This window comes from Podarcis pityusensis (genome assembly GCF_964106645.2).
Source record: "Podarcis pityusensis genome assembly, chromosome: 8".
NCBI classification, from domain to species: domain Eukaryota; kingdom Metazoa; phylum Chordata; class Lepidosauria; order Squamata; family Lacertidae; genus Podarcis; species Podarcis pityusensis.
Window position 1 is genome coordinate 9,761,783 of NC_138033.1, and position 20,449 is coordinate 9,782,231.

Here is a 20,449-nt window from a genome sequence, read left to right on the forward strand (position 1 = left end):
CTGAATTGTTGTTTATTGGACAAGTTTCCAAGGTTTCGTAATTGTTTTTTCCACCCTTTGTTTATCATTATTACTTTGTTCCCCACACTGGGATTGAAAATAAGTACAAATAAAAAAGGTGAAATTGGACTCGCATATTCAGCAGCAGGGACACTTCCAGGAAAGCAAGCAATAAATGTGGGGTTTTGGGGGGAGGGGGGAGTTCCTGTTGCCTTCATGCTCTGCATATGGGCTTTTCAGAGGCAATCAGGCTGATCACTGTTGGAAACAGGATGCTGGGGAAATGGCCACTCTCTTTGGGCCCAAGTTGTCCAGCAAGCCTGAGGGAGAAGGCAAGGGAGTGAAACTCTTGCTCCTTCTCTTTCCTCTTTCCTCACCTGCCTGCAGACAAGAGGCAGCAAGGCAGAGGAGCAACAAAATCGAGGAGCTGAAGAGGTTGGCAGTGGGAACCCTGTGGGAGTACAGTCCTGGCAGGTTCCTCACAATGCAGACTCCCAACACCACTACTAGAACGGGGAATAAGGCGGCTATTAAGTGGCCTGGGGAGAACAGAGATAAAATAACTTAAGCCGTGAAGCTCACGGTGTGGTTTTGGGCCTGTCGTTGTCCCTTTGTCATTGCCGAACCTACCTCACAGGGTTTTTGTGAGGAAAACACAGGGAAAGGGAGACCAAAGAGTGCCACCTTGAGTTCCTTGGCGGGAAATATAATTGTGAGAAAGAATAATAAAAATACAGTCATACCTCGGGTTGAATGTGCTTCAGGTTGAGCGCTTTCGGGTTGCGCTCCGCAATGACCCGGAAGTAACGGAGCGCATTACTTCCAGGTTTCGCTGCTCACGCAGACGCTCAAAATGACGTCACACACATGCGCGGAAGCGGCAAAACGCGACCTGCGCATGTGCAGACGTGCTGTCGTGTCTTTGGATATCCTGTGTTGCCTTCTTTGGTTAAATCAGGATTTTTTTTAAGGTTAGTCCTCTCTGTAGCAATGACCATGGGAGATAACAAGGGAAGGTTCCCCCTCAAAGGCACCTGCCCTCCAATAGCCCCACAATGTTAATGAGTGACCCAGAAGGCGAGGGAGGAGGAGGAGGAGACTGGGAGGAATAAGTAGCCTCCCTCGTGGCTCCCCGGACTCAGAGACAGCCCCTACCTTCATCCCAGCAGGTTCTCAGGACCCTCCGCCAAAGCACCATGAAGTTCTTCGCCCTCACACTGGCCTTGGCCATCCTGACAGGTGAGTGGAAGGTCAACATCAGGCTAGCAGCTGCCTTGCGTTCCACCTTTTGGGGTGTAAATTTAGCAAGATAGATATCTGTTGGACACTGAGATCCAACGCCGAGGGCCTTCTGGCGGTTCCCTCATTGCGAGAAGTGAGGTTACAGGGAACCAGGCAGAGGGCCTTCTCGGTAGTGGCGCCCGCCCCGTGGAACGCCCTCCCACCAGATGTCAAAAAAATAAGCAACTATCTGACTTTTAGAAGACATCTGAAGGCAGCCCTGTTTAGGGAAGTTTTAAATATTTAATGCTGTATTGTTTTTAACACTCGATTGGAAGCCACCCAGAGTGGCTGGGGAAACTCAGCCAGATGGTCAGGGTATAAATAATATATTATTAGTAGTATTAGTATTAGTATTATTATCATAATAATATTAGCTAAACTGAAGCTCCACGTTCAGTGGCTGGGCAAAATGGGTCTTTAGTCTGATCAGCCAAAGGTTCTTTCAACTGAACCTGGACCACACAGCCATTCAGGTATTCCCTGTGAAGTAGGACATACGTTCGCCCTACTGTACTCACAGTGTAGGAAGAGCTCCAAAGATTTCCTAGGGTGCTGCCACTTAGAGGAATCACTTTGGGGAAACTTGCATGCAGAGTGTCATGACATGGAAGCTCTTTCCTGCAAACAACCACTGCAAGAAGTTAAGGCTGAAAGGGCGCATACATGTTGGTTGGCATTGGGCCTGCTGCTACTGCCCCTCAGTTGTGCCCCAATATAGGAAGGGCCTTCAGTTCATATGATAAAATCCTGTCCTGTCCACCTTCTTGGTGTCTCACATTTCAAATGTCCTAGACGTGGCTTTGTGGGAGCAAAGTCCGTTCTGCAAATCACTGTTGGAGGGTCAATAGCCAACGACTGGATAAGGCTGATCTCTTTCCTTTGCTGACAGACCAAGTTGTGTGTGGGGTTGTGTGCTTTGTGGGGTCTATTTCCTGAGGATGTGCTAGCAGGCCAAGTTGGGGAGGGTGATCTATAGGGAAACTGTAAATACCCCTTCAGTCTGTACTATTTCCAGAAGAACAAAACTATGTAAGAACTGGCTGGGATCCTATTTAGGTTCTCTGACACGCAGCTGGGACCACAGACCTTGTGTTTTAGAAACCTCATGTCCCCATTTTAGAGAGAGAGTTATAATCCAGTGTTGGGAACAGTGCCGGATTTACGTATAAGCTAAACAAGCTATAGCTTAGGGCCCCATTCTCTTGGGGGGGCCAAAAAAAATTTAAAGGGGAAAAAACTGGATGTATATTTCCAAAATATAAGATAAAAAAAGAAATAAAATAAAACCTACATACAGCAACATTGTTTTGTGTTGTGTATGGACCTATTAGGTCCATAAATTACCATATGGCATATATTCAACACAAAAAAGGTGACAATTTGTTGTTGACAAAGGACAGCTGGACATATAAAGGGCCCCATTGCCTTCAGTAGCTGAGGGCCTCACCAAACCTAAAACTGGCCCTGGGTGGGAAGCCACTCCATCGATCTAGAAAGTGATTATTCCACAGGGAGTGTTGTTAGCAAGTGGCCCAGAGGCACAAGCCCAAGGTGTTTTGTGCCACACCTGAAACCACCTGTGCCTGGAGTGTCTGCTCCTTTCCCTAGTAAGAATACTAGACCATATTTCAGCCTCAGCTCCCGCACAGACAGCATCTGTAATTACACCATTTCCCACATAAAATAAGGGACCTGACTGAGAAATAACATAAACCAGTGTTTCCCAAGCGGGTACCATATGGCCCGTGGGGCCCCCAGGATATTCCTAGGAATAGCTGTCAACGTTTCCCTTTTTTTAAGGGAAATTCCCTTATTCCAAATAGGATTCCTCGTAAGAAAAGGGAAAAGTTGACAGCTATGTTTCGGGGGGTGGGGGTGGCCACAGGTGAAATTGGTGTAAATAAGGGTAGAGGGAAGTGAGAAGTGAAGGGAAACAATTTTTTTTTAAAAAATCCCTGATTGGATGTCTATCTGCCTCGCCAATCACAAGCGGGTAAGGGGGACCCGCCAGGGCGTAGCGCTCCTTTTTGCCACGTGTGTTTTCTTGGAGCAGTCCTGGTTTGCTTCAGGCGGGACCAGTAGAGCCCAGGATCCAGAACCCCCTGGGGCAGGTAAGTGCGGTGGTGGGGTGGCAACGGGTAAGGCCGGGCGTGCTGGATGCTGCTGCCAGTGCTAGGCCCGGTGGCAGCCTGGGCCTGACTCCGCAAGGTGCTGACTTGCATCTAGTACATAACTAAGTCTGCTGGCTTGCATCTAGAAAATAACTAAGTCTCTACTTGGAAGGAAGCCACACTGAGTTCAGTGGGCCGTACTCCCGGGTAAAGGTGTGTGGGGCTATAGTGTTTTATCTAGGCAGCCAGGGCTACTCTGGATAACAAGATCTTTTTGCAGCAGGTCAGTGAGGACCACTTGCTTTTTAAAATTCTCCCATATATACAGAACTCCCTGTGCACCTTTTGCCCAATATCTGTAGTTTCCCCTACAGAAAGTACAGAATACCCTTGGGGTCCCTTCCAGCCCCATGATTCTATGTTTTTCTGCTTCAACAATATTTTATTATCTTCCTATCATTTTATGTAATTTTCTAAAAATTATTAAAATTATAAATGAAACATGTTGTATTGAAAAACAAAACATTTAAATAGCTACTTTTTCACCAGTAGACAAGAGGGGGCACGGGCATAGCCAGGATTTGGGGGGGGGGGTGGAGCATCAGATTTGCATTGATTTTTACTTATTGGGGGGGCAGCTGCCCCCCTGGGCTACATCCATGTGGGGGGGCGGTGCCACAGGAAGAAAACAAGGTCAGAAAAGGCCAATGGCAAGAAAAGGGTTGGGAAACACTGACATAAACTATTTTGTTTCTACCTTTCTTGAGGGGGTTGAGGTGCCAGCCCTAACAAAGACCTTCTAATTTATTTATTTTTTTAAAAAAAAATTTATTAAAATTTTAAACAACAAAGAAAGAAAAGAAAAACATACACAATACATATAACAAAAACACACAAAAAAAGCAAAATTCAACAATAAAAGAACAAAAAACATAACAATTAAAAACAATATCTCTTTTCCATTTCCGTTTTTTAATTACTTATTTTCTGGACTTCCTCATATCTCCCTCTTTTGTATTCCAATCCAAATTGTTTGTCCAGCAATTTCTTTTCCACTTTTTTAATCCCAATCTTTAGCTTTAATAAAATATTGAAATATATAACTTCAACTTCTTTAAACCTGATCTTTAGTCTTAGTATCATATAATGTTGAGATTTTTCCTCTTAATATCAAATTTCCATTTCTTTAAACATCTTTAATCCTAATTTTTAGTCTTAGTCTATCATTGACTTTAACCTGTACAGCTGGAAACCGCTTATTTTCAGTCCAACATCACTCTAACATTCTTTAATTTTACAATGTTTCTGAAGATAGTCTTTGAATTTCTTCCAATCTTCCTCCACCGACTCTTCTCCCTGGTCACGGATTCTACCAGTCATTTCCGCCAATTCCATATAGTCCATAAGTTTCATCTGCCATTCCTCCAGCGTGGGAAGTTCTTGTGTCTTCCAATGCTTTGCGATGAGTATTCTTGCTGCTGTTGTTGCATACATAAAGAAAGTTCTATCCTTTTTTAACACCATTTGGCCAACTATGCCCAGGAGAAAGGCCTCTGGTTTCTTAGGGAATGTATACTTAAATACCATTTTTAATTCATTATATATCATATCCCAGAAAGCCTTAATCAAAGACCTTCTAATTTAGACCCTCAAACATTAAAGAAAGGATTCTATATGTGAAGCTTTGAGTTGCATCTTGGTGTACCAAACAGGCTTTGCGCTTCCTGCAGTGGACGGTGCAATGCAGAATTATTATTTTTGGGGACTTCTAGGGACTTGGGCTTCTGTTCTCCGAGATGAGCCGGATTCCAAGCTGGAGAAGCTAATCCAACAGGGAAGAGAAGATGCCAGGAACTTCACCGAAACATTGTTTAGGAAAGTCACCATCGTTGAAAGAAGAGAGGAGGGCCAGGAGATTCTGTAAGCAAATTAGTCTCGTTTCTGCTCTGCGCTGCTCGCTTCCCATGTAGAAAAGAGGAAATGTTATTTCTAGAGAATAGATGATTGGAAGTGATGCCGGCATAACATTCTGGGGTTGGGGAAGGAATGGGAGCTGAACTACTGGATTCTGAGCCAGCCCCACTGCCACCAGTTCACCCCATGGCTTGGCCCCTGGGTCCCTGTACCTTCCCCTCCCACTCTGGGCAGCATGTGTGGCAGGGCTGAGGGCATAACAGGTGACACACACTGCTACATGAAGCCCCTCAGGCAGCAGACAGGGAGGTGCCCACTTTGGAATCCTCCTCAGAACAGAGTCTTAAAATCCTGGGTGTTTGAACAGAAATCTTGGATAGCGACAGCTCAAGCCACTTCGACTCAGGATGGTGCCTCCCCTTTGGCAGATGGGCAAATCAAGTGAACCCTCCCAGGAAGGCTGTCTCCCCACTTAAAGTAAGGAGAAACGGGTGCAGGCAAAGCCATCCTGACAAGAAAGGAAGGCTTCCCCTTAAATCCAGGGGCTTCCCACTCAGTAAAAGAGGCCTGCCTACTGTGACTATGCAGGTCCAAGCAGGTTTTCGTTTGTCCCACCCAGGGCCAGATTTAGGTTTGATGAGGCCCTCAGCTACTGAAGGTAATGGGGCCCCTTATATGTCCAGCTGTCCTTTGTCAACAACAAATTGTCGCAGTTTTTTGTGTTGAATATACAGTCATACCTCGGGTTACGGACACTTCAGGTTGCGTTTTTTTGGGTTTTGGACCGCTGAAACCCGGAAGTACCGGAACGGGTTACTTCTGGGTTTTGGCGGTCGCACATGTGCAGAAGCGCAGAAGCGCCGAATCGCAACCCGTGCATGCGCAGACGCGCCACTGTGGGTTGCAAACGTGCATCCTGCACGGATCATGTTCGCCACCCGAGCATCCACTGTATGCTATATAGTAATTTATAGAACTAATAGGTCCGTACAGAACACAAAACACTGTTGCTGTATGTAGGTTTTATTTTATTTTATTTTCATCTTATATTTTGGAAATGTACATTCAGTTTATTTTCCCTTTAAATTTTTTGGAGGCCCCCAAGAGAGTGGGGCCCTAAGCTGTAGCTTGTTTAGTTTATATGTAGATATGGCACTGTCGCTTTCCCTAGAAAAATCTACTGCTTACCGCTAAATCAGAACAAACATCAATCCACAGAAAAACTATTGACACTTGTTCCAATTCAGGGGTAAACAGCAGTGGGACAAGCAGGTGTTTGGACGATCCCAAACCCTCCTTTTCCCTTCTTAAAGCTTTCCAATTCTCTGTTCTTTTTTTCCCCTACAGGAAATTTCTTGAGTATGTCTATTTGAATATCAGCAGGCGCTTGGATAGCCTGAAGAATGAGTTACCTGATGAGGTCATGCAAGCTTTTGATCTGGTTTTGGGGGTGCCATACCAGGTTGCGGAAAAGGCTATCACTGCCCTGTATGACCTGCAGAGACATAGAAGGCATAACTTAGAAGCATTGCAATCTGCCCTGGCGGGGTATGTGGATCCCGTCCTGGAGAGGGTGGGTCCGTTTGCAGCAACCGTGCGCAGTGCCATCATCGCCAGAGCTCAGGAGATCAACCGTGAGATAGATGAGAAGCTGCCACAGCAAGTGCAAGCTCTGAGAACCCAGTTGGATCCGCACATTAAGAAGCTGCGAGAATTGCAGGCAGCCCTTCCGCCTTATCTTGACCACATCCAGCAGCTGATCAGAAAAGGAGCGGAGACAATCCACAAGCACTTACTGAAGCCGTACGTTGGTCCCATTGTGCAGTTGCGCCAAAAGTACAAAAAGGACTTTAGGGAGTGGGCTAGAGCCCCAGTGTTTCCCCCAAATCCATGATTATTTCTCTCACATGTATACGAGGAAGGAATCTCGCCCGGCATCTAAAGAGAGATCAGAAGGGAAAAGCTTACATTGGTTTTTGTGTCTTCAAGACCTTGGCTGGGAGGTAGGGCTGGTGTGCAAGTCTTCTCCAGATGGGATAATAAAGGAGACATTCCTAACAACCTCTGTTCGATGCGTGGCCTGTTTCTCTTTAACCCTCCTCCTTCTGTTGCCTGTTGGAAATACATCTTCTTCACACAAGCAAAAGTGAAGCGCTCTCAATACACCTGTAAGCCAACACGTGGGTTATGTTGTGCACATAATATATTATAATAACAATTTATTATTTAGACCCCGCCCATCTGGCTGGGCTTCCCCAGCCACTCTGGGCGGCTCCCAACAAAATATTAAAATACAATAAAACATCAAACATTTAAAACTTCCCTAAACAGGGCTGCCTTCAGATGTCTTCTAACATAACTGTTGTGTAGCGGGGAGCTCAACTTCCTTGGCCCGCAGGGTGGAAATGAGGAGGAGTCCCTTTCACTTTCCCTACCTTGAAGCTGCTCCTTGAGTTTCAGAGGAAGCCTTCATCGGCCCAAGTGAATAGAGGGCTCCCTCGAAATAGCACCTTTGGAGAGACCTTGGGACTCAGGCAAGGGAGGCGGGGAGAGCCCACTTTTCCTCTTCCCCTCCATTCTCTTGAGGCAGTGCAGGTTTACACACACACACACACACACCAACTATCAGTAGGTAAAGGGACCCCTGACCATTAGGTCCAGTCGTGACCGACTCTGGGGTTGTGGCGCTCATCTTGCTTTATTGGCCGAGGGAGCCGGCGTACAGCTTCCGGGTCATGTGGCCAGCATGACTAAGCCGCTTCTGGCGAACCAGAGCAGCGCACGGAAACGCCGTTTACCTTCCCGCTGGAGCGGTACCTATTTATCTACTTGCACTTTGACGTGCTTTCGAACTGCTAGGTTGGCAGGAGACGCGGGTAGAGCTGTGGGTTAAACCACAGAGCCTAGGACTTGCCGATCAGAAGGTCGACGGTTCGAATCCCCGCAACTGGGTGAGCTCCCGTTGTTCGGTCCCAGCTCCTGCCAACTATCAATGGGCAACACCAATTGCATCCTGCTGTAGCAGATGAAGGAAGGGATGCAGGTGTGAGGAGAATTTATCACCCACACACAAGGCACCTTTTCTGCTGCTGCGATACTCTGCTAAAAGCCAGGAAGAAAGCTTAAGGCTTAAATCGGCACAGGGTGAAGCGTGCCAGGCGCCATTACATTCCAGCAGCAGGGCCACTCCATGTACGCAGTTGAGAGTCCAGTCACTTTCAGCTCCTCCTTTCCCAGAACAGTTTCTATCCAGCTGGTCATTGGAAGTACTTGCACCCCAAAACCAGTACCTCCTTTGGCTTATTTCCTCCTTCATCCCAAGCCATTTTATTTCTGTGCTATGTCTTTTTTTTAAAAAGAAATTCGTGTCCAAGGACAGGGACTGTCTTGCTTTTATTGATCGGTAACCTTCTCTGGCAGCAATCTTTGGCTGAATGCCAGGCGATACATTACAATAATAATAATTATTTCTTATTTAGACCTTGCCCATCTGGCTGGGTTTTTCCAGCCACTCTGGGCGGCTCCCAACAGATTAAAAACAGAAGAAAACATCAAACATTAAAAACTTCCGTAAACGGGGCTGCCTTCAGTTGTCTTCTAAAAGTCAGTAGTTGTTTATTTCCTTGACATCTGACAGGAGGGTGTTCCACAGGGAGGGCGCCACCACCGAGAAGGCCCTCTGCCTGGTTCCCTGTAACCTCACTTCTCGCAGTGAGGGAACCGCCAGAAGGCCCTTGGAGCTGGACCTCAGTGTCCAGGCAGAACGATGGGGGTGGGGACACTCCTTCAGGTATCCTGGGCCGAGACCATTTATATGGGGTTTTTTTGTTCTTTCTTCCCTAAAAGATCCTGGTCACTACAATCTTCCAACAGATCAAGAAACTGAGAGACACCCCCCCAAACAATCTCCCCATGGAGATAAAGCAGGGTCTATCAATGATGCAAAACATAGCTTGGTTTCTTCCTATCACCCCCAGGGGTTTGGGACACAGTGTCAACGACCTCAGGGTGGTATACGTAGTAAATTCCCATATGTCTATAGATCCCCTATGATGGTGTGATATGTTAACAAATGACTTTCTCTTGAAGGAGATTTTGCTCCATTTGGAATGATCCGAGTAAGCTCCGTCCATAGAACCAGAATAGATGTTATCTAAGAATATCAGGATGATGGAGAGGGTATTTTAACATTAGATGATCTGAACTGGCGGTGACTGACCAGGAACAAGACCTTGAAATTGTGGTGGAAATCTTGATGAATACGTTGACCCAGGGGTGTGGCAGCCGCAGAAAAGCCCAATTGCAGGCTCTTTAGGAAAGGAATTGGAAATGAAACAGCAGTTACCACAATGACATTATACCAATCTATGGTGTGGCCACATTTGGAGTACGGTGTACAGTTTTGGTCGCTTCACCTCAAAAGGGTATTGAAGAGTTGACAAAGTTTCTGAAAAGGGCAACCAAAATTACCGCATTTTTCGCTCTATAAGATGCACCAGACCAGAAAATGCACCTAGTTTTTGGAGGAGGAAAACAAGAAAAAAAATATTCTGAATCTCAGAAGCCAGAACAGCAAGAGGGATCGCTGCGCAGTGAAAGCAGCAATCCCTCTTGCTGTTTTGGCTTCTGGGATAGCTGTGCAGCCTGCATTCGCTCCATAAGACACACATTTCCCCTTACTTTTTAGGAGGGAAAAAGTGAGTCTTATAGAGCAAAAAATGCAGTATCAAGGGGGCGGTGTGACTCCACTATGGGGGAAGGTTCCAGCATTTGGGACTACTTAAAGGTAAAGGGACCCCTGACCATTAGGTCCAGTCGTGGCCAACTCTGGGGTTGCGGTGCTCCTCTCACTTTATTGGCCAAGGGAGCCGGCGTACAGCTTCCGGGTCATGTAGCCAGCATGACTAAGCTGCTTCTGGCGAACCAGAGCAATGAATGGAAACCCTGTTTACCTTCCCGCCGGAGCGGTACCTATTGATCTACTTGCACTTTTCAGCATGCTTTTGAACTGCTAGGTTGGCAGGAGCAGGGACCCAGAAACGGGAGCTCACCCTGTCGTGGGGGTTCGAACCGCCAACCTTTTGATCTGCAAGCCCAAGCGGCACAGTGGTTTAACCCACAGCACCACCCGCGTCCCATTTGGGACTACTTAGTTGAGAGGAAAGGCAAGAAAGAGATGAGATGACAGAGGTTTATACAATTGTGCATGGCATGCAAAAAGGTGAATAGATACCCCTTGGTATCCACCCATGCCATGTAGTACAACAATACTGTCAGTACTTTCTTCATTACAGGGTCCTGACTCATAAAAGTCACTCCAAATTTCCCCAAAAGCAGGGTAGAAAGAAACCCTCTAAACAATATCTAGGCAGGGATAAAGCAGGGGTCTGTGGACATTGCCTGGAGGTTCAGGGATGCTGTCTGTGGATAGTCCTGATGCAACACTGAATGAGAGACGGTGTGGCCTAGTGGTTAGTGTGTTGGACTAGGACCTGGCAGACTAGGATTCTGATCCACACTCCAGCAGTTCACTGGGTAACCTTGAACCAGACACAGCCTCTTAGCCTAGCCTACCTCACAGGGGCATTGCTGTGAGAATAAAATGGGCTTAGCAGGAAAAGCAGTTGTGCCACCTTGAGCTCCATGCAGGAAAGGTGTAATATCAATGTAATAATAAATAAAGTAAATATGCACCTAGCTGGTGTGGAAAGTTTTACAATCAACACATAACTGCATGCTTGCTAGTTGGTATATGAAGGGGTTAAGGACCACAGAGTTTGAATTGCTGGAGTAGGCTCAGTCAGGTAGGGAGGAAGTGAGGGAGGAAGTGATGTAGTCCTTCTCCTCCTTCTCCTCTTTGCAATGTGAGCCACGGAGGGAGGACATTCCTCACTATAAGCTCTCAACTTCAGACACATGTCAGAAACTACATTGCTGTATTTCTACCCAATAATATTTTTGACTGCATTTTCTAGTGTTGCTCATAGGACAATGCATGATTGATAATCCGGCATTGCGGGGGGTTGGACTGGATGACCCCCGTGGTCCCTTCCAGCTGTACAATTTCTATGAGACCTTAAATCTGCAAGTAAATCATTTTTAAACATACTTCAGTGTGTGGTCTATTCATGCAGAAGGGGTAGAAGGAACCTGACACAGGATGAAGAAAGGCTGACTAGCCTATTCCTATGCCTCACGAAACTGCCTGATGATGAGAATTAAATTCTGCTAGGGGCGCAGAGAGTCTGCTAAGCTCCATGCTTTGAATACAGGCTTGCAGCCATATTCCTTTGCTCATTGTTCCACACACATGGGCCTATAGAGGAGGAACTATAATTAATAGATCTTCTTTCCAATTCCCATCAGTTGGCCCTATGAGTTACAAGATCAGACGGGCCTTTGGTCTGATCTCACAGAACCCTTCCAAAGTTTGCGTGTGGTTTTTAAATTCCTTCATTTTGTTTTAGCAACCCACCTGCTGTCCTTGGCAAATTGAAATTCAAGCTCTTTCAAACGTTATCTCTTCCTTTTCGTGCCAATTGGACGTGGGGGCAATGACTCGAGGTGATGGAACAGGAAGCTCACCCAGCTCCCTGTGTTAATGAATTACAGAAACCGAGGGTGGAAGCAATAATTTATTCCCCTCAGAGCACCCCCTGCTCAAATAGTGAGCCCCTGCCTTCACCCTAGCAAGAGGATACTCCGCTGAGCCACTATGAAGTTAATTATCATCACACTGGTCTTGTACCTCTTCACAGGTGAGTAGATGGTTACCTCAGTCTAGAGGGAAACTCTGAAGTCTCTTTTTTTGAGTGGGTGAGCTCCCTGCTTTCTCACAGACTTGGAACATGGAGGTATTATGATTTGGAAGAGCTAAAAGGAGTTGTGTCATGTTTTGGAACAATTTTGCTTAGCCCAAAGTTGCCTGGTTGGTTCTTCAAAGACTTTGGGCACATTCCAAATTGGTCCAGAGGTTACCTATCTCTTCTCGGATCAATAATATTGGCAGAAGTATCAGGCTTTTGGGTTGCACAGGCTCTCTGAAGAACATGGTCCAACTCTGAAACCTGCCACAAACAAACAATATACAGAAAAACCAATGAGATAGGACTATGGAGTAAGCTTCAGAAAGCTTGAGTCGGTTATCAGTTTGGATCCCCTTACTCAAAGGCAACCAGGAGAACAGCAAATAAACCTTTATAGGATTATTCCATTTTATCTTTCCAATAAGGTACGTTAGGCTGAGAAACTGTGACCTGGCTAAGACCATTCCATGAACTTCATAGCTGAGAGAAGGGTTTGAAGTCCAATATATTACCCACTATAGCATGGGCGAGTGGCGCTGTGGTCTAAACCACAGAGCCTAGGGCTTGCCGATCAGAAGGTCAGCAGTTTGAATCCCCGCGACGGGGTGAGCTCCCGTTGCTCGGTCCCTGCTCCTGCCCACCTAGCAGTTTGAAAACACGTCAAAGTGCAACTAGATAAATAGGTACCGCTCCGGCGGGAACGTAAACGGAGTTTCCGTGCCCTGCTCTGTTTCGCCAGAAGCGGCTTAGTCATGCTGGCCACATGACCCGGAAGCTGTCTGCGGACAAACGCCAGTTCCCTCGGCCTATAGAGTTAGATGAGTGCGCAACCCCAGAGTCGTCCGCGACTGGACTTAACAGTCAGGGGTCCCTTTACCTTTATAGCATGGGCAAATAAAGACATAATCTCCAGACTCATGCCAGCACCCTACCCAGTAGAAGCCACAGTGATCTATTTCCACTTTTCATTATTAGATATCTATTTCACGTACAAAGAGTTCAAACACCTACAGCGTAAGCAAGCCAGCCATTATGATCTCACTCCCTCATGTACCTGTGTTCAAATGAACATATGAAATGTGCTGAAATCTTCTTTTAACCTTAAGACTGGAGATACAGATCCAATCGGATCTGGGCCGAGGCGCAGAATAAGGTTATGCTGTTTTCAAGCATATCCCTTGTAATGTGTTGTTTGGCCTTGAGAGTAACTCACTTACGCAACTCAGAGTTCCTGGAAGGGAGGCAGAGGCACCAATATAGTGGTACCTCAGGTTACATACGCTTCAGGTTACACACTCCACTAACCTAGAAATAGTGCTTCAGGTTAAGAACTTTGCTTCAGGATAAGAACAGAAATCGGGCTCCAGTGGCGCGGCGGCAGCAGGAGGCACCATTAGCTAAAGTGGTGCTTCTGGTTAAGAACAGTTTCAGGTTAAGTACGGACCTCCGGAACGAATTAAGTACTTAACCCGAGGTACCACTGTATAACAAAATGAGGAAACAGTGTCAGCTTTGTAACACCACAACATTGCATCAGATGCAGAACACACAAGCTGATTAAAATAAATACTATTTACGGTTGTCAACAGCTTTGTCTCATGCACCACAAAACAAATCATTAAGCTGCTGGTCTAAGTCTGCATATATAGATGTTTAAAAACACAGGAATGTGGTGTGCGTTCAAAATCTGAAACATTACCAAGACAGATACAAAGATCCATTTCTCAGCATCAAGCAACAAATAATGCAGGAGATCCATAAGTCCTGACTTTTTATAGAAGGCTAAAAAGTAGCTGAGAAGGGGGTTTGGTGAACTGGATCAGGGCCATGGCACTGGAAAGAAGGTGGAGTTAACAACAACAACAACCCCCGCAACGTATTAGCTGGGGGGGGGGGCTGAGGAGAGGCAGGCACAATATTTTAATTATGTTTTCTCAAATTAGGTAAAGGTAAAGGGTAAAGGGACCCCTGACAATTAAGTCCAGTCGCGAACAACTCTGGAGTTGCGGCGCTCATCTCGCTTTACAGGCTGCAGACAGTTTTTCTGGGTCATGTGGCCAGTATGACTAAGCAACTTTTGGCGAAACCAGAGCAGCGCACGGAAACGCCCTATACCTTCCCACCAGAGCGGTACCTATTTATCTACTTGCACTGGCATGCTTTCGAACTGCTACTTTGGCAGGAGCTGGGACCGAACAACAGGAGCTCACCCCGTCGCGGGGATTCGAACCGCCGACCTTTCGATCGGCAAGCCCAAGCAGCACAGTGGTTTAACCCACAGCATAAATTGGGCCCCAAACTCACCACCTGAGGGTAGGTCTCCAACTCACCTCATGATCAAGCCAGGATTGCCCATTTCCTTCTTGCTGCTCCAGGCTCCAAAATTCTAGATTTGGGTTTGCTGAAGCAGAGTCCATTCTGCAAATCACGTTGTGTTTTTTTTAGGGTCAATAGCCTGGGCCTGTGTAGATCTAATCTCTTCCTTTGATGCTTTGACAGCACAACTGTGTGGGGATGGCTGGTGGGGAAATAATCATGACGTCTTCGGTAGTAGTTATCTTGGTAACCTAAAGTACCCTTTCAGCTTAAATTTCTCTTAAGAAGAGCAGATCCCCACAGTTCCTGTATGAATTCTGCAGCACACAGCAGGAACCACAGGCAAAATATTCAGAAAAAGCACAGGAACTTTTTTTTGATGTGACCTATGCCAAAAGTCAAGGGACGCAGGTGGCGCTGTGGGTTAAACCACAGAGCCTAGGATTTGCCTATTAGAAGGTCGGCGGTTTGAATTGCCGCGATGGGGTGAGCTCCCGTTGCTCGGTCCCTGCTCCTGCCAACCTAGCAGTTCGAAAGTACGTCAAAGTGCAAGTAGATAAATAGGTACCGCTCTGGCGGGAAGGTAAACAGCGTTTCCGTGTGCTGCTCTGGTTCGCCAGAAACGGCTTAGTCAGTAAAGGCCAGTAAAGCGAGATGAGCGCCTCAACCCCAGAGTCGGTCACGACTGGTCCTAATGGTCAGGGGTCCCTTTACCTTTACCTTATGCCAAAAGTCAAGTTACCCAGCCATTCCCACCCCCCGCAATGGGACTAGGAATTTGATTTGCAATAGTACCGTGTTAAAATAATATCACCATATGAGTTCTGGCTAACAACAGCTTGTATGCTTCTTTGAATGAGGCAATGAGAACGCATATGATTGGAGGAAATTGTAATGCTTTGTGTAAGAAACCTATAAAGAACCCCTCTTCCAGGGCGTTTGGGTGGGGTTCAACCTTTGTAGAGCGATCCTGCTGAAACTCTTTACTGCAGTAAATAAATTTTCGGGATTCTTTCTTCAACCCAACTCACTAGTAGTTAATGGTGCAAGTTGTGGCAGCAGATTTGCCTTGCAACATTTTGGCGACCTCGGCAGGACAGAGGGGCCCGGGCAGCTACCTCCTTGGTCCACGAGGGCCACGATCTGATATCTCGGATAGGCCAGCGCGCGCCAGAGTTTACCAGGACCACGGCTGCCCCACCTTACTTCCTGCGCAACAAGACGTGATGCAGATGTTCTGCTTCTTTTCCCAGGCCATTCGACTTTTGCCCAAACGGATAAACGAGTCTCCAGGTTGGAGCAGTTAAAGCACGACCTCACTAAACTCCTGGGAAAGGTCAGCGAAAAAGCGTGGGATAAATTGAACTTTGTCAGAAGATCGAGGCTCGGACAAGAACTGAGGTAAGCAGATCCGTCTCCTTTCCCCCAATTTAAGGGATTGGGGACATTAACTAGGGACTTCACGGACTGCAGCTTTGAGGAGGCTGACAGGATTTCTTCTTTGCTAGATTTTCCTTTGCAAGGATGTGAAGCCTGGGAGCTAACTGTGGTCCTCCATACCTCTCTATCTGGCCCTTGGGGCACACTCTCTAGGTCACATGTCTGCCCCAGTTACACCCTTTCCCCACAGGCCATACACTTCACCAACTTTGCGTCGCTTCCTCCTGGTCGGAGAGCTTTTGCATGGCTGGAATAAGTCTCCCTGACTCTGCTAATGCCTCTTGCTTGCATTGCTGGGATATAGACTGCAAAGTCTGAGTGTGTGTAGAAATGGTAGCTGTGATGGGACGATGAGCTGCTTGTGCGTAAAATCCAAGTCCCTCAGAGTTTGGTCAAGTTTGCAAACCTCTGTCTGTAACGGAGCCCCCCAAACATGGCTCTGTCAGTCGCTTGCAGATTCCGACAGTGGTTGCTTTTGGAATCGCTTCCAACATAAAAGCTCCTTAACGGAAACACGTCTTCTGGACTCTCTGCGTGACAGTTTCCGGCGAGGAGTGGGTGTCCCTACAGGAGGTCCTGAAACCTCCCCACTGTTTTCGCTGGAAGTGTCTCGGAGCCATCCCTCCTGCTCACTTTCCCTCAGCTCAGCTCTTCTCCCCCTACTGGTTCCCTCTTCAGCTGCTGAGTCTCTCCCAACCTGTGTGAGCCCTTCCACCTCCCTTCCTTCTGATGGCAGTTCCCTGACAGTAGCCTACTGCACAAAAGGGAAAATTTACATTCGTAGTTGGCACAAACTTTTGCCTCTAGGCCTGGCCACCACTGAAAGGTGGTCCCAGAAAAATTGCCCAGAATGAAGTATATAGCCTTTGGGGCCTAAAAGGTTACCCCACACCCCACCCCGCTCTTACTTCCTCTTCTACTTTGTTAATTTTTTCATTCTAGGAATTTATGAAATGTGCTTAAAAGTGTAACATGAAGGCTGGCTCCCCAATTCTGGAATATCTCGCCCAGTGAGGGAAGTTTGCCTCCTTTGTTTGTTTGTTTATTATGCCACCTTTCCTCTGAAGTGCAACTTCATCCCACAACAATCTTGCGAGGTAGATTGGGTCCTTGTCTGGCCCAAGGTCACCCAGTGAGCTTCATGACTGACTGGGGTTCTGACTCCTTGTGGAATAAATGAATGAAAATGAGTTTTATTCTAAGAGAAGGAATGGTGAGGATGACCATGCCTGCCTTAAGTCCAATTCTGTGAACAAAGAGGTTCAAAACAGCCCAAAAGAAGGGCCCCTTTGCAGAACTGTTTATCTGCATGTTTTACATTGCTGGAGACACTGCAAATGAGACAAAGCAAATGTTCGACAAGCTAGAATCCTCCCTAAGAGGATTCTTTCTGCTAGAATGTAAAATTAAGTAAGGAATGTGTTAGAAGTAGATCGATAGCCTATGCCAGGGGTGCCCAAACGTTTTTCAAAGAGGGCCAGATTTGATGAAGTGAACGTGTGTGAGGGCCGACCAAAATTGTTGACCCTTTTTTAGGGTTTTACCTCAGGAAATGAACTGCCACAGGGGCCGGATTGAACCAACCGGCAGGCTGGATTAGGCCCCCAAAACGGACTTTGGACATACCTGCCTCCTGATTTATGAGGGCTGGATGACTTGAAAACACACCCCTGTTGACGAAACTGCTAATTTAGATGGGCGTGGGATGTATGTAAAGGAGGGGGGACATATTAGGGTAATATTAGGGAGTAGGCATGAAATGGGTGTTTAGGGAAACCTGTAAACTACAATTTCTTAACCAATACGGATATTCGAAGGGTTTTAGGGTATAAATTGTCTGTGATGAGAACTGGAATGCGCAATCCCCTCTTTACAGCATGAGCTGGGGGCGGGGGGGGGTGTTGCCCACAGTACTGTGTCGACCAGCTTATGCCTGATTGTGGTGTAGACTCCTTCTTTTAAAGAGAAATTTGAATCCATCTGGGAAAGGTCCCTGGGACAGATTTGTCCAATACTCCCCCCTCCCCAATCCTAATCCAGTATTCTAAACCAGGGGTCCCCAAACTAAGGCCTGCGGGACAGATAAGGCCCAAGGGACTCGTTTATCTGGCCCACGGCGACCCCCGCTGCCGCCGCCCACTCTTACTGGCGCTGCACGGCTGCCCACTTCTGGGTTGGAGGAGCACCGGAAATAGCTTGTGAGCATGCGCGTTATTTGCGCATGTGCAAGCATTATTTCCAATGCACATCCAGGTTGGAGGAGGCCCGTGCACATGCGCACAAGCTATTTCTGGTGCTCCTTCGACCCGGAAGTGTGCCGGAAATAGCATGTGTGCACGCGTATGGGCACGCGCTCCTCCGGCCTGCCACGCGATCAGTGCTGGAGACACAGGCCCAAGGGGTGGTAAGTTTGCTGACCCCTGTTCTAAACACTCTACCACATTGGCTCTGTATCCCACTCACAACGTTCTATGCCTTCTGAACCTCCACAGAATCTTGTTTCGCGATGATGTTGCAAAACTGCGCAAGTACATCCAGGACCTGCAGGCTGAGCTGCCGCCCGAAATCACACAGGCCTACCACGCGGCAGTTCAGTTGTCTGGGCACGCTCTGGTGGGTGCCAGCTGTAACCTAGCCGTGTTACGGTCTGCCACAGAAGAGCTCTACGAAGGGCTGGAATCCCTAGTGACTTTCTACGCCAGCCCCGTCGCGGAGAAGTTGAGACAGCACACGCAGGTGCTGAGAAATATGGTCGTCCCCAAGGTGCAGGAGCTGGAGGAGAAGCTGAAGCAGCAAGTGGAAGAAAAGGGGCCTGAGCTGATCCCTTACGCGCGGAAGCTTCACCGCCAGTTGCACGAATACCAGAGGTCCCTAGAGCCTTATGCCAACCAGGCCCAGGAGAAGATCAAGCTGGGCATAGAGACATTCAGCCAGACCATGCAGCGCTACGTCACCCCACTTATGGAGGCAATCAAAAAACGCATCACAGACTCTTAAGAGGTGGGGCTGACATACCCCCAGTGCTTTCCCCAGATCTCTGAAGCTTCTCATAAGCAATGGAGGATGGAACCTTGGCCAAACTCTTTGAAACAGAAAGGGTCAAAAAAAGGGAAGCGACTGGATTGAGTGTTCTCAGCAATTTGGGGTGGTGAGCAGAGGCTGTTGGTGATATCTTCCCTCCCCCAAACCATGTAATAAAGGAGCTGTCCCTAATGATGCTGGTTTAGGGCTGTGTTTATGTCTTAATGTTTTCTGAAAATAATCTTATTGCATTTGTATATAATAATATAAATGGAGAAAATGTTGTTACTTGTTATAATATAAAATCATATTATAATATAATCAGGCTCAGCGATGCATGTAAATTTCAATAAAATGGTCTTAATCCAGACTACTTAGCCCTAAGTATGCCTTGGTGGGCTATGGCTATTTTGTTCTTAAGAGGCAAAGGTAATGAAGATGCACTGTGTATCTTGAAATTTGTCCAATCCAGACCCTTTCCTCAGGATTCTCAAGTTTATGCATTAACTTTTCCTTTAGTGTTGTGTTCCAGACCTCTTGAAAAAGGTAAGTTGAAGACTATTTCCAATTTTTGGCAATCGCAAAGGCATGCTACAACAAGAAGGAAAGCCACAGGCTATTTGTGTAATACATTTCTTGGTTGTTCATCACAGATTAAGTGAGAAGATGAATAGTGGATCAAGGATTAAAGCCTGGGAAGCGATTTTACAAATCTCTTGAAAAACTGACATCCCACCCCCCACAATGATGTAATATCTGGGCACAACCACCACACATGGACTAAAGTACTCCACAATCTTTTTTTAACATAATGGTGGCAGCATGTGCTTTATTCTATGGAGGGTGCAGGGCATGAAAAATTATTTTAATAGCATTCTCTCTTTTTCTGGCAGAAGCAGATCAAAATGGTGCTTACTCCACAGAGCATTGCAGGATATGTGACAATGGTTGAACTACATGTTCTGTTAGCTACCTAGCTGTGCCTTTTAAGTGTAGAGTTTTCTTCTGCTTTTCCACAAAATTGCAAAAGCAGGGGGTGGCTGATTGGTTCAGGAACCAAGAATGGCAAGGCAAGTGGTGGTTTAACTCTTCTCCCCTCCCATAATCCTGAATTTCTGTTTGCTGCCTTGAGAGATTCAGCAGAAAGATGGCCTAGAAAACTTTAAATGATGCTATTCAGTCTATTGTGTATAAAGTACAGCCATACCTTGGGTACAGACGCTTCGGGTTGTGTGTTTTCGGGTTGTGCACCACGCCAAACCCGGAAGTACCGGAAAAGGTTACCGTATTTTTCGCTCCATAAGACGCACCTGACCATAAGACGCACCTAGTTTTTAGAGGGGGAATGCAAGAAAAAAATATTCTTTAAAGGGAGCGCTGAGCAGAGCCTGTATACATCCCAGGCGCTGCTCAGCGCTCCCTTTCACGCTCTGCGTGGCTCTTGCGGGCTTTTCCGGGAGGTGGGGGATGGGACAGAGCACGGCTAAGCCAGAAGCTAGAACAGCAAGAGGGAGCGCAGTGCTCCCTCTCGCTGTTCTGGCTTCTGGCTTAGCTGCG

The 20,449-nt window shown here is 46.9% G+C and overlaps 2 protein-coding genes across 2 annotated transcripts; both read left to right on the forward strand.

Moving 5' to 3' along the window:
* The first annotated feature begins 1,087 nt into the window (after positions 1-1,087).
* On the forward strand, positions 1,088-7,370 carry LOC308484646 (uncharacterized protein). The gene is made up of 3 exons (XM_081019564.1): positions 1,088-1,239; positions 5,168-5,315; positions 6,657-7,370. The coding sequence occupies exons 1-3, from the start codon at positions 1,197-1,199 to the stop codon at positions 7,201-7,203; spliced, it is 738 nt and encodes a 245-aa protein (XP_080875690.1). The 5' UTR covers positions 1,088-1,196; the 3' UTR covers positions 7,204-7,370.
* A 4,539-nt stretch (positions 7,371-11,909) lies between these two features.
* On the forward strand, positions 11,910-19,277 carry LOC308484647 (uncharacterized protein). The gene is made up of 3 exons (XM_081019565.1): positions 11,910-12,067; positions 15,685-15,832; positions 18,364-19,277. The coding sequence occupies exons 1-3, from the start codon at positions 12,025-12,027 to the stop codon at positions 18,866-18,868; spliced, it is 696 nt and encodes a 231-aa protein (XP_080875691.1). The 5' UTR covers positions 11,910-12,024; the 3' UTR covers positions 18,869-19,277.
* The last annotated feature ends 1,172 nt before the right edge of the window (positions 19,278-20,449 follow it).